General features: G+C 37.3%; 1 protein-coding gene across 1 annotated transcript in view; it reads left to right on the top strand.

Moving 5' to 3' along the window:
* The window catches only part of SRPRB (SRP receptor subunit beta), a 24,796-nt gene extending 11,160 nt beyond the window's left edge, over window positions 1-13,636 (top strand). The window contains exons 5-7 of the mRNA XM_072792681.1: window positions 385-521; window positions 1,648-1,702; window positions 11,404-13,636. Of these exons, the coding sequence (XP_072648782.1) occupies window positions 385-521; window positions 1,648-1,702; window positions 11,404-11,617 (406 nt within the window). The 3' untranslated portion in view covers window positions 11,618-13,636. The remainder of the gene's footprint in view (window positions 1-384; window positions 522-1,647; window positions 1,703-11,403) is intronic.

Genomic DNA, 13,636 nt, shown 5'->3' with positions numbered 1-13,636 from the left:
TCACAGTATTGTATATAATGATTTCCTGGTCTTTGATGGAAGGCATGATTTCTTCTTGTCTTTTTAGATCAGTCATTGGTAGACAGTAACACTCAGTAGTCCTTTGTTTTTGGTTGTCTTATAAAACTTGATAAATAGTATTTCAAACTGTACAGTCACCAGAAGTACACAGTCATTAAAAATGCACACACTTCACTTGACATCTCAGTAGTCCTTTGTTAAGTGAGTATTTGTATGGTGTGATTATATGTGTGCATGCTTGCATGTGAGTCTGTTGTGTGTTATTCATTAGGATTGAATTCGATGAAATTAAGGATATGATTTTTCAATATAATGCTGCAGTACCTCATGCTTCTATGGTGGCTTTTCTTTCTCCCCCTCCAGGGCTATTGTGTTTGTTGTGGATAGTGCAGCCTTCCAGCGAGAGGTAAAAGATGTGGCCGAGTTCCTGTATCAAGTCCTCATTGACAGCATGAGTCTGAAGAACACACCGTCATTTTTAATTGCCTGCAATAAGCAAGGTGCCATCATGTTTTCCAGCAATAATAATTGAGATTTTTTTCTGGGAATGCTACTAGGAGCTAATATAGTTATCTACAGTTATTATTGAGATGACAGGCAATTATTAATGAACTATGAAGGATTTTAAATCTTAAGATCATTTATATACCTGCATCTTCATTAATTTTACCAGGCTGTTCTAAGGAACACCTGTTCTACTACCAACTTTTCTTTGATACAGTGTTTGCATTTCTTGAAATCATAAATCATTTTACTTCATTTACCAAGTTAAGTTTGTCAGATTGACAGTATTGACACAGTTGTGGAGGGCTGGGGGGAAGCTCTCCTTTCGAACAAGCTTACCTTCCAGCACATTTCATCAAGGGGAGTTTACACAAGTTGTGTTTCTTTAACCCCGTAACCATTAATATTTTTTTTGTCACACCCAATAAAACGAGGCTTCAGTTTCATTGCCTCTAACTTAGGGTAAAACCAGTTGATTTTACAGTCTTCTTTCAGATTAAAATTCTGATCCTATGGAGAACCCAATACATTTCTCAGAAGTGATCGAGTAATAATAACCCTAACAATGCCTAATCAGGAATTGATCTTAGGATCATTACCTGACCTGTTTTCTTCTATTCAGTATGAGGATAAAAGGTAATAAATATTTGGCTTTTGCTGTGTGCCAAACCAGTGTTTCTCTCTTTCCAAGGTGCACCTGAGTGACATACCGTCTTAGTATCAGCTGGAAATGTGCTTGGTTTACTTTAATATGACAAGTAGGATATTTCTGTTGGGAGTGAAGGCTTTTGTTACAAATAAGAAGCTGGTAGGTTTTCTTTCTGTTACACGGGCTGGACTTCTCTATATGTTGATTTAGAAGGTCTGTAAGATGTAGAAAACTTTGATGAAAGAGCTAGTCAGTTTTAGGGTCACAAGCTTAATGTACTTGTAAGCATTATTGTGGGATATCCCATACATGCAAATATAAAGCTTACTTTGATAGTGAAGCCACTAATGGTAAAAAGCTCTTAAAAAAAAAAAAAGAAATTTCTTAGTTTAAATTGGAACTTTCCATATGTGTAAGTCTTGGGAAAAGACCCTTTCTGTTTAAACTATAACGGTGTCTTTATTTTTTAACAGACATTACAATGGCAAAATCCGCAAAGTTAATTCAGCAACAGCTTGAGAAAGAACTGTGAGTATGAATAAGTCATATTGATTAATGTATATCTTAAAACTTAGGAAATATGAATATATCACTTAAGATCTTTGGTTGTGTATGATTACCACAGTCTAAAGAATAGTGTGAAATATATTTGTTAAATAATTGGCAAAAGAATTAATGGAATTCTAAAAAGCATCAATGGGATGGGATACTTTACAAATTTATAGAAAGATCTCGGTTTATTGAGACTGTAAGCTCAATTATTTTCCTACTGTTTCTAGTTCATTTATAGTAGATAAGAAAGGTTTTAGAAACTAAAAAATTTGAAAGCCATGGAAATTTTTGTTGCCAGAATGAGAAATGAATGCTTCCAAAGCATTAAAAAGTCTATTATACTATTTTATGACTTAATTTATTGTTTTCCAGCTATTTTGTAGTATTATTTAGCTTGATTTTAGTGTTTAAAAATTTGTAAGTTGAGCAATAACCTTCTGAATTTTAAGGAATCCAGCATGTCTGTACTCTACCGATTTGTAAGAGCTAGCTAATAGCTTGCTTACTCAGAGCTACCATCAACATCTTGAGGAATCAAGTTATGTTTTCTTGTTGCTGTCGTATAGGACTTTTTATTTTTTATTAAAGAATCTGATGAGGAAAAATTGTATAAATTCAACTTTGAGGGGTGCCTGGGTGACTCAGTTGGTTAAGTGTCTGCCTTCGGCTCAAGTCATGATCCCAGTGTCCTGGGATTGAGCCCCTTTTCGAGTTGGGCTCCTTGCTCAGTGGAGAGTTTGCTTCTTCCTCTGTCCTGCTCCCTGCTCATGCTCTCTCAAATAAATAAATAAAATCTTTAAAAAAACATTTCAACTTTGAGCACATTTCTTCCCCACTAGAATTTACTAACTCATTTATACATTTAACAAGCACCTATATAATTCATCTAGTAGATGGCAAACACTGCATTTAGGATATGGCCATAGGGGAAAATGTTGTGTGGTTCCTATATTCAGGAGCTTAGGGTTGACAAACTGCTGCTCAGGGTGTGCAAAGAAGGTATAGTTTTACATTTTTAAAGGGCAGGTAAAAAAAATAAGAAAAAATATGTGACAGAAGCTAAGTGTCACACACATTTAATTTACATAAACATTTAATTTATGGCTCTTTACAGAAAAATTTTACCAGGCCTGGTCTGTTTATTTTCTGTGGTTTCTTTTCTTTTTTAATTTTAATTTTTTAAAGATTTTATTTGTTTATTCATGAGAGACACACAGAGAGAGGCAGAGACAGGCAGAGGGAGAAGCGGGCTCCATGTAGGGAGCCTGATGTGGGACCTGATCCCAGAACTCCAGGATCACACCCTGAGCTGAAGGCAGACGCTTAACTGCTGAGCCACCTAGGCATCCCTCTTTTTTTTTTTTTTTTTTCTTTTAATTGAGAATGATATAGTTAATTCCATATGCTTTAAACTTTTTAATATATGAATAGAAGAGTAAAGTTAGCTGTTTAATCAGACTTATCAAAGACCTCATGCCTTCAAGCTGAATGAATATCAAAGAGATTTTTTTTTAAACCCTTTTATGGAGGGGTAATATCAATATGTAAAAAGCTGTGCATAGTTAATGTATACAACTCCATGCCTTTGGGGATAAGTATCCACCTTTGAAACATCACCACCATTGAGGCCGTAAAAGTATCCATTACTTTTCAGTTTCCTCCTACTCTCTTTATTATTTGTGTATGCGTGTGTGTATGTGTGTGAGAGAGAGAATGTTTCATGAGAATACTTAAGATTTACCATATTACAGATTTTAAGTATATAATGCAATATTGTTAGCTATAGATGTGTAGTAGATCTCTAGTACATACTTATTTGCATAACTGAAACCTTTTCAAAAAGATTTTACTTGCGAGAGAGAGAGTGTGTGTGAGCATGAGTGAGGGGTCGAGACAGAAGAAGAGTTTCAGAAAAGGAGAAGCTGGCTCTCTACTAAGCAGGGAGACCGAGGTGGGGCTCCATCCCAGGACCCTGAGGTAATGGCCTGAGCTGCTTAGGCAAGTGCTGAAAAGGCAGACACTTAACTGACTGAGCCACCCAGGCACCCCTGCATATCTGAAACTTTATAACCTTTGACTTGATGGTCAGAGGCTCTCTATTTCTCCCTCTTCCCATCCTAGTAAGCACTATTCTACTCTGCTTCCATGTGTTTGCTTTAGATTCCATATATAAGTGTGATCATATATTATTTGTCTTACTGTGTCTGTGCTTGTTATATCACTTAGCATAATGTCCTTTAGGTTCATCCATGTTGTTGTAAATAGTAGGATTTCCTTCTTTTTTCAGGGCTGAATAATATTCCATTGTGTGTATGTTCTATATTTTCTTTATCCATTCATCCTTTGATGGACTTAGGTTGCTTCCATATATTGTCTGTTGTAATAATGTGACAGTGAACATGGTGGTGCAAGTACCTTTTCAAGATTCTGATTTTAATTTCTTTGGATAAATACCCAGAAGTGGGATTGTTGGACCATATGGTGGTAGTTTTATTTGTAATTTTTTTGAAGAATCTTCATTCTGTTTTCTGTAGTGACTGTACCAGTTTACATTTCTGCCAACAATGTACCAGGATTGGCCTTGTCTGCATCTCCACAGACAACTTAGTGTGTTTATTAGTCATTACCTCAGATGTGAGGTGATATCTCATGGTGGTTTTGATTTGCATTTCCCTGATAGTTATATTGCATACTTTTTCATGTACTTCTTGGCTATTTGTCCTCTTTGGAGAAATGTCTATTCAGAAATGTCTGTCCTTTGTTCATTTTTCAATTGGATTATTAGGGGTTTGTTACTGACTTGTATGAGTTCCTTATATATTTTGGATATTAACCCTTATCAGCTATATGGTTTGTAGATATGTTTTCCAGTTCCAGGTTATTTTTCTATTTTACTGATTGTTTCCTTTGCTCTGCAGAAGTTATTTAATTTAGCAATCACATTTATGTTTTCTTCTGTTGGTGTCATATCCAAAAATTCATTGCCACAATCAAGGTCACTGAGCTTCTCCCCTGTATTTTCTTCTTGGATTTTTATGGTTTTAGGTCTTATATGTAAGTCTTTAATCCATTTTGAGTTGATTTTTGTGTATGGTGTAAGGTAAAGGTCTAATTTTATTCTTTTGCATATAGATATTCAGTTTTCCTAGCACCATTTATTGAAGAGACTATCCTTTACTAATTCTATTTCTTGTCATCATCCTTGTCATAAAAGGTTAACGGACCATATGTGTGGGTTTATTTCTGGCCCATCTATTCTATTCTGTTGGTCGTATGTCTTCTTATGTCAGTATCATACTGTTTTTGTTACTATGGCTTTGTTACACAATTTGAAATCTGAAAGTGTGATGCCTCTGGCTTAAGTGTTTTTACTCAAGATTACTTTGGCTATTATGGGTCTTTTGTGGTTCCATATGAATTTTATCATTGTTTCTTTTATTTCTGTAAAAAATTCCATTGGAGTATTGATAAGTATTGCATTGCATCTGTAGAGGGCTTTGCATCATATGGCGATTTTAACAATATCTAATTATTCCAATCTAAGAAAATAAGGGATATCTTTTCCTTTATTCATGTCTTCGATTTCTTTCATGAATGTCTTAAAGTTTTCAGTATATAGATCTTTTGCCTACTTCATTACATTTATGCCTAAGTGTTATATTTTTGATGCTACCATAAATAGAACTGGTAATTCTTAATTTCTGATAGTTCGTTAGTAGTGTATAAAACATAACTGATTTTTGTATGTTGATTTTGTATCCTGCAACTTTACTGAATTTGTTTAGTAGTTATGTTTTTTTTGGTGCTGTCTTTACGGATTTATATATATGAGATGAAGTCATCTGTGAACAGATAATCATTTTCTTTTCAGATTTTCATGCTTTTTCTTTCTTTCTTTGCCTAATTAGTCTATCTAGGACTTCCGGTGCTACCCTGAATAGAAGTGGTGAGAGTGGGCATCCTTGTCTTGATGATAGAGGAAAAGCTTCAAGCTTTTCACTGTTGAATAAGATACTTTCTGTGGGCTTGTCATATATGGCCCTCATTATTTTCAGCTACATTTTGCTGTGTGTAGCAAATGTGTCCATTTTGCTGAGTTTTGATCATGAAAATATGTTGAACTTTGTCAGGTGATTTTCTGTATCTGTTGAGATGATCATCAATAATGTGATGATCATAAAGTAAAGGTGTATCACCTTTATTGGTTTGTATATGTTGAACTATTTATCTTGAGAAAATCCCATTTGATCATAGTGTACAATTCATTTAATGTGTGTACTGTTGAATTTGGTTTGCCAGTATTTTGTTGAGGACTTTTGCATCCGTGTTCATTAGGAATATTAGCCTATATTTTTCTTGTAGTATCCTTATTTGGTTTGGATATCAGGGTAATGCTGGCCTTGTAAAATGAGTTTGGAAGTGTTACCTCCACTTTAATTAGGAAGAATTTGAGAAAAATTGGTGTTGATTCTTCTTGAAATGTTTGGTAGAATTCACCAGTGAGCCATCTGGTCCTGGGCTTTTCTTTGTTGATGGTTTTTGATTGCTGATTCAGTCTCTTTCCTTGTTATTGGTCTGTTCAGATTTTCTGTTTTTTCATGATTCAGTTTGGTATATTGTCTGTTTCTAGAAATTTATCCATTTCTTCTAGGATGTCTAATTTTTTTTTTTTAAGATTTTATTTATTTATGCATGAGGGACAGAGAGAGAGAGAGAGAGAGACAGAGAGAGGCAGATACACAGGCAGAGGGAGAAGGAGGCTCCATGCAGGGAGCCCTACGCGGGACTCGATCCCGGATCTCCGGGATCAGGCCCTGAACCAGAGGCAGCGCTAAACCGCTGAGCCACCCGGGCTGTCCGGATGTCTAATTTGTTAACAGTAGTCTCTTACCCTTTGTATTTCTGTAGTATAAGTTACCCCTTTTCATTTCTGATTTTATTAGTTTTAGCCGTCTTTCTCTCTGCTAAAGGTTTGTCAATTTTGTTTATCTTTCGAAAAAACAACTCTTTGTTTCACTGATATTTTCTATTGTTTTCTAGTCTGTATTTCATTGGTTTCTGCTTTTATTTTTTCCTTCCTTCTGGTCATTTTGGGGTTAGTTTGTTCTTTTTCTAGTTCCTGGAGGTGTCAAGTTAGGTTGTTTATCTGAGATCTTTCTTTTTTCTTAGAGTAGATGTTTATTGCTATAAATTTCCCTCTCAGAACTGCCTTTTGCTGTATCCTATAAGTTTGATGTGTTGGGTTTCCATTTTCATTTGTTATTTTTTATTTGGCTTTGGATTCTTCCTTGACCTATAAATTATTCAGAAATGTGTTATTTACTCCCCTCATATTTGTAAATTTTCCAGTATTCCTTCTGTTACTGATTTCTAGGTTCATACCTTTGTGGTCAGAAAAGATACTTGATGTGATTTCAGTCTTCTTAAATTTGTTGACTTGTTTGTGGCCTAACATACTATCTATCCTGGAGACTGTTCTTTGTACACTTAAAGAGAATGCATTCTGCAGTTGTTGGATGGAATATTCTGTATTTGTCTGTTAGGTATATTTGGTATATGTTGTTTTCTTATTGATTCTCTGGATGATCTATTCATTGTTGGAAGTGTGGTATTGAAATCCCCTGCTATTACTGTATTGATATCTATTTCTCTCCTTAGTTCTATTACTCTTTGCTTTATATATTTAGGTTCTCCGATGTTAGGTGCATATTTGGTTACAAAATCCTCTTGATGAATTGACCCTTTATTATTATTTAATGACTTTTTTTGTCTTTCATGACAATTTTTGACTTAAAGTCTGTTTTATTGAAATAACTATAGCCAGCTCTATTCTTTTGTTTATCATTTGCTTGGTATATCTTTTTCTGTCCCTTTACTTAGAACTTTAAAGTCTGTCTCCTGGAGACAGCTTGTTTTTTTTTTAATACATTCATCTACTCTGTTTTGATTAGAGAATTTAAACCGTTTACATTTAAAGAATTACTGATAGGTAAGGACTTAGTTTTGTTGTGTTCTGTTTTATAATTACTTTGCCCCTTTCTTCTTCTCTTTCTTTAATGATTTGTTTGTGGTGTTATGCTTTGATTCCTTTCTCTTTATTTGTGTATCTATAAGTTTTTTTCTTTGTGATTACAATGAGACTTTTATAAAACATAGTATTGGCAATCTTATTTTAAGTGGATAGCTTCCACTGCATACAAAAATTATATTCATTAAGTTCTTCCCCTTCAGTTTATACTATTGATTCCACAATTCACATTTTTATCCACAGTTCACATTTTTATATTGTATATCCATTGATACATATATATATATATTTTAGATTTTATTTATTTATTCATGAGAGACACAGAGACATAAGCAGAGGGAGAAGCAGGCTCCTTATGGGGAGCCTGATGCGGCACTCGATCCCAGGACTCTGGGATCATGACCGGAGCCAAAGGCAGACACTCAACCACTGAGCCACCCAGGCACCCCTTTAATAAATTATTGTAGCCATAGTTACCTTTAATATTTTGTCTCTAACTTTTGAGTGAAGTGATTTATGTGTCACCATTATGGAGTTAGAGTATTCTGAATTTGAATGTCCTCTTACTGTTATAGTGAGTTTTATACTTTCATGTGTTTTCATGTTGTTAGTGTCCTTTTGTTTCACCTTGAAGAACTGCCTTTAGCATTTCTTGCAAGGTGGGGGTAGTGGTTATGAACTCCCTCGGAGTTTGTGTGTCTGGGAAATTTTTTTCTCATTCATGTCAGAAGGACAGTTTTGCTGGGTATACTATTGTTAGTGGCGGTTTTTTTCTTTCAGCACTTTGAATATATCATTCTGTTCTTTATTGGCATACAGAGTTTCTGCTAAGACTAAGAAAGTTGCTCATGTGGGGTTTCCATATTTGTGACCATTGGCTTTTCTCTTGCTGCTTTCAAAATTCTCTGTCTTTGACTTTTTGTCAATTGTAGTGTGTCTTGGTGAAACTCTATGTTTAATCTATTTGGGATTCTTTGGGCTTAATGGACCTGGATGTTCATTTCCCTGTCCAGATTTTGGTATTTTCTGTATTATTTCTTTATAAATAAGCTTTCTTTGTTTGTCTTTCTCTCTTCCTTCTGGGACTGCCATAATGATTGTACTTGATTCCTTTAATGATGTGTTATAAGTTATGTAGTCTCTCTTTACTCTTTCTTTTTTGTTGTCCTTCTCATTAGATAACGACTTCAGATTACCTGCATTCAAGCTCTCTGAGTCTTTCTTCTGCTTGATTGTCTGCTGTTAAGGATCTCTGAATATTTCACATCAGTCATTATGTTCTTTAGCTCCAGAATATCAAAAAATGTTTATGGCCTCCTCTTTGTTGAGCTTCTCATTTTTTTCTTTTCTTTTCTTTTTTTTTTTTTTTAAAGTAGGCTCCATGCTCACCGTTGGGCTAGAACTCACAAACCTGAGATCAAGAGTCTCATTCTCTACCAACTGAGCCAGTGAAGGGCCCCAAATTTCATTTTTATTCATTCATTATTTTTCTCATTTTGTTGAGTTGTCCTCTTCTATAGCTCAATGAACTTTCAAACTATTAGTTTGAATTCTTTGTCAGGCATTTAATAGATTTCCATTTCTTTAAGGTCAGTTATTGTGCTTTACTCTGTGCCTTTGATAGGCTGCTGGAGTCCTTGGGCAGACTGGCCCGGCTCCTAGGTCCATGGGTGTGTGGGCCTACTGCCTGGGTTCATAGAAGTGGGCCTTGCACCAGGGTCCATTTCGGTGGCCTAGAACTGGATCTCTTGGGGCAGGCCTGGTGCTATGGTCCATGGTGGTGGTCCTGGAGCTTGGTCCCACAGGAGTGGGCTGCGGCCATGGGTCTAGCCTGGTGTTGGATTCTGTGATGTAGTGAGTGCTTACTTCATTGTCCTACCACTAAGTGAAACATATCTCTTCGTGCTTGCAGGAGAAATAATGTGGATAATGTGAAACTGTCCTTCCTACTCTCTTCCATGCATCTTTTTATATTTCTGTATAACACTCAGGTGCTGTAATCTGAGATCTGCATTGCTTCTCTCTAATGCATGGGTGGTTATTCAAATTAATGGTTCTATGAGAAGGCTTATGCTAGAAATTCCTATTCTCCCATCTTGCTGATGTCAGTGTAAGTGTCTTTTGTTCCTTTTGAAATTGTATCTTTATCATTTCTTCCCTTAGTCCTGATGTTCACTCTCTTGAGACTATAAGTTGCTTGTTAGGCTAAGGAAATTGGAACAATTAGATAATTTGTTTTTTATAGAAACTCTGTTGCAGTTGTTGAAGGGGGGAAATATGATCATAACTTATGCATCCATTTTGGTTTTTTCTTTTAAGCAGTATGGTCGAACTTTTCCTATGTTCTAAACATACATTTTCCTTAGTCCAGTTGTTTTTCACTCTGAAGATCCATAAAAAAGCAATATAGACTATTAAAAGTTAGTGAAGGAAAATGTTAGAAGTTGGAAAGGTTAGTATCAAATTAGGAGTCACATTTTATTTTTAAAATTTAGTTTATTTTTGTTAGTAATCTCTACACTCAGCGTGGGGCTTAAACTCACAACCCTGAGCTCAAGAGTCACATGCCTTTCTGATTGAGCCAGCAAGGTGCCCCAGGAGTCTGATTTTAGATTAATCCTGTGTTTGTGAGAATCAGGTCCTATCAGCCCTGAAGCATTTCAGAGTCTTCTGAATAACAAGGCTAATAACGATGTTCACATGGACTTATGGCAAGAGCTTTTCCTTTTAAAGAGTTTTTCCTTCCTTTTAAAGTTTTTTTTTTATTGTAAAATATTTTACATATAAAGGGATACATATGTTGAATTTAAAGAATATTAAAATGAATATCCATGGACCCACCACCTTGCTTAGAAGGCCCTATAGGCTCCTCCCTAATATCTTGAATTTTATATTGATTGTTTTTTAAAAATATTTTTCCATGTGTGAAGGTTTCTTTCTAGACAAGGTATTATTTATTTTTTTCTGCAGATTCTTCACTAATTTTCATGTAGTCCTACAGCTCCAATAAATGCTTTATTTTGTAAGGAAGCACATTGGGAGCATGTATTCCTCTGCTTCTGGAAAGCAGAAAGGGTGGGAGAAGTAGACACATGAGCATTGCTGTGCACGCTGTTTTGGGGCCAGCAGGTGGCAGTAAAACAGCTTAAATCAGGAACGTTTTCATGGGCAAAGACGTGGGAGCCCAAACTGGATTTGAGAATCTGGAGTTTGTGGATTTACTAAGCTCTGTATCCAAATAGACTCGTGACAAATATAAATACTGTATCTTCCCACACATAACTTGCAGAGACTTAAGTTATTATGACACAGCATATTTTAAAAAGACTTCAAAACTAGCATCATGTAGATGATCCTAGTGGTAGAGGATAAGGGGGCCCCAGGCTGAGAGAAGGTGTGACCTGGGCACATTATTGACCTACTCTTATCAAGCCAAGTCAGGCTGGACCACCATCTCTGCTGTCTGAGAGCAATCTGTGAATGCAAACGATTATTCAACTGTCTTAATAGCATAATTGACAGTTTTATGATTAATATGTAAACGAATGCTGAAATGTTTAGGAATGAGTTTGGCTTCGTAAAGGCCTTTAGTTGCTCTTTAAAAGTTATTACTCTCTTCTTCCTGACTTGTTCTTCTTTTGTTTCACAGCAACACTTTACGGGTCACTCGTTCTGCGGCCCCCAGCACACTGGACAGTTCCAGCACTGCCCCTGCTCAGCTAGGAAAGAAAGGCAAAGAATTTGAGTTCTCACAATTGCCCCTCAAAGTGGAGTTTCTGGAGTGCAGCGCCAAGGGCGGAAGAGGGGACACTGGCTCCGCTGACATCCAGGACCTGGAGAAGTGGCTGGCTAAAATCGCCTGAGGGGCAGAGGCAAAGCGCAGGACATGAATGTGTGTGTGTGTGTGTGTGTGTGTGTGTGTGTGTGTGTGTGTGTGTCTGACAGTTTTGGAAAAGGGTGTGGTAGTCTGGAGTTGATAAAGAAGGGGTACAAAATGTAATTAGAAAACATTTTCTTGTTCTGGAAAGAAAATATTGTTGAAAGTAACTTGGAATTTTTGTTTTTAAGTTTAGTTCTCCCTCGGTGCTTTCTAGTCACTTACCTGCCTATGTGTCTTCCCTTGGTTAAGATGTATGTTGTGTCCCTTTAGTATATACATGACGGAGGGTCAGGGTCTTTGTGACCCTAAGGAGTGGATCCACAGAGGGAGGATATTATCATGAGAGTATGGTTATCATCTGAGAAGTCTCTTATCCTCTGCTTCTGTGCATTAGTCCCTTTTCCTGAAAACAGATTTGTCTGTCTGGAGTCAGTTGATTCCATTTGCCCTTGACATTCATGGGCAGTATATTGTCTAGTTCTTTGTGAATTCTCAGAGGTGTGAGTGTAGTTACAGTGCGGTCCCTCGACATGTGAAGACAGTAGAAAACAGCACGGCTATGCCGATGGCGGGTCTGTTCTTCATCAGCTCGGTGACTTGTCCGCACTCCAGCCTCATAGCACTTAGGTCTCAAAAACTTGCCCTGAACCCTTGGAGTCATTCCCAGGTGATAGAACTATAAATGCTAAATCCCCACATGCCAACGGTCTAGTGTGTTCTTGTGGGTTTCCTTAACAGAGGAGAACATGAAGATTTCCAAACTGTTGTGGGTTTTTGGATGGCTGAGGGCTCCTGGGCTATATGTTCATGTGCGTTTGAGCAGCCCCTATCCTGTACTCAGAGCTAGAATGCCGTGGACCACGTGTGAATGAAAACACTTCTCTGTAGTTACTTAAAGCCCATAGTCACAGGTGGTTAAAAGAAAAGTTAGCCTTTTCAAAGTGACACTCTTCATTATCTTGTATGGTGGCTTTTTTATGGCTTTTATAAATTATTAATGCATTTTTTGGTTAAATAAAGCAACCTGTCTGGCTCAAAGCAATTAAATGGAATGGTATAGTGTGTACAAACAGGGGCCTGTGTTAGGGTGCAGGCCTGGTTGGTTGCACGTTCCCAGGGCCTGAAGACGGCAGTATACACCAGAACCAACTACTGTCCCTACTTTTCACACACTCAGGGGCAAGCCCAGCTGCAGCTTCAGAGGAGATAAGGGGAGCTGTGGGTCATGAGACTCTAATCCCAGAACAGTGTGGTCAAGAGCCATGACAAGAGAGACACGGGCTGTTCTGCAGACCTGCAGGAGGGGCATCTCACCTGGCGGGGGTTGGGGGGGTAGGGTGTCAGGGAGAGTCAAGAGAAGCATGAACTGGTAAGATCCCAGTGAGTGTGGTCCCCGTATGCGCTACAGCGTGAGCCTCTGCCTGTCACTCCTTCCTTCTGGTCACCCTAGCTCTGCGTGAGAGCACTTGCTGCTCGAATGTGGAGGAAGCCCAGGCTGAAATGGAGAAGACAGTGGGCCTCGCCCCTGGCAGAGTTCTTACTCAAAAGCCTCATTGCTGATCATGTCCTTACCGTCCTTTGGATTCTTAGTTTTTGTCCTTTCCTTGTTAGCCAACAGTAATTTAAGGAAATAGGTAAGAATAATGAACTGAAATCAAAAGAGAATGTGTTGAATGTGACATGTTCACATAATCAGAGTAGGTGCGCATGTGAATAAAAATCAGTGGCTTGATGCTTCTGTTAAAAGGCATATATGGGGAATCCCTGGGTGGCTCAGCGGTTAAGCGTCTGCCTTTGGCCCAGGGTGTGATTCTGGAGACCCGGGATCGAGTCCCATGTCAGGCTCCCAGCATGGAGCCTGCTTCTCCCTCTGCCTCTGTCTCTGCCTCTCTCGCTCTCTCTCTGTCTCATGAATAAATAAATCTTAAAAAATAAATAAATAAAATAATAAAATAATAAAAATAAATATAATAAAAATAAATAAATCTTAAAAAAAAAGGCA

The sequence above is a fragment of the Canis lupus genome, chromosome 22, assembly GCF_048164855.1.
Source record: "Canis lupus baileyi chromosome 22, mCanLup2.hap1, whole genome shotgun sequence".
Classification (NCBI taxonomy): Eukaryota; Metazoa; Chordata; class Mammalia; order Carnivora; family Canidae; genus Canis; species Canis lupus.
This window is presented reverse-complemented; position numbering and strand designations above follow the sequence as displayed.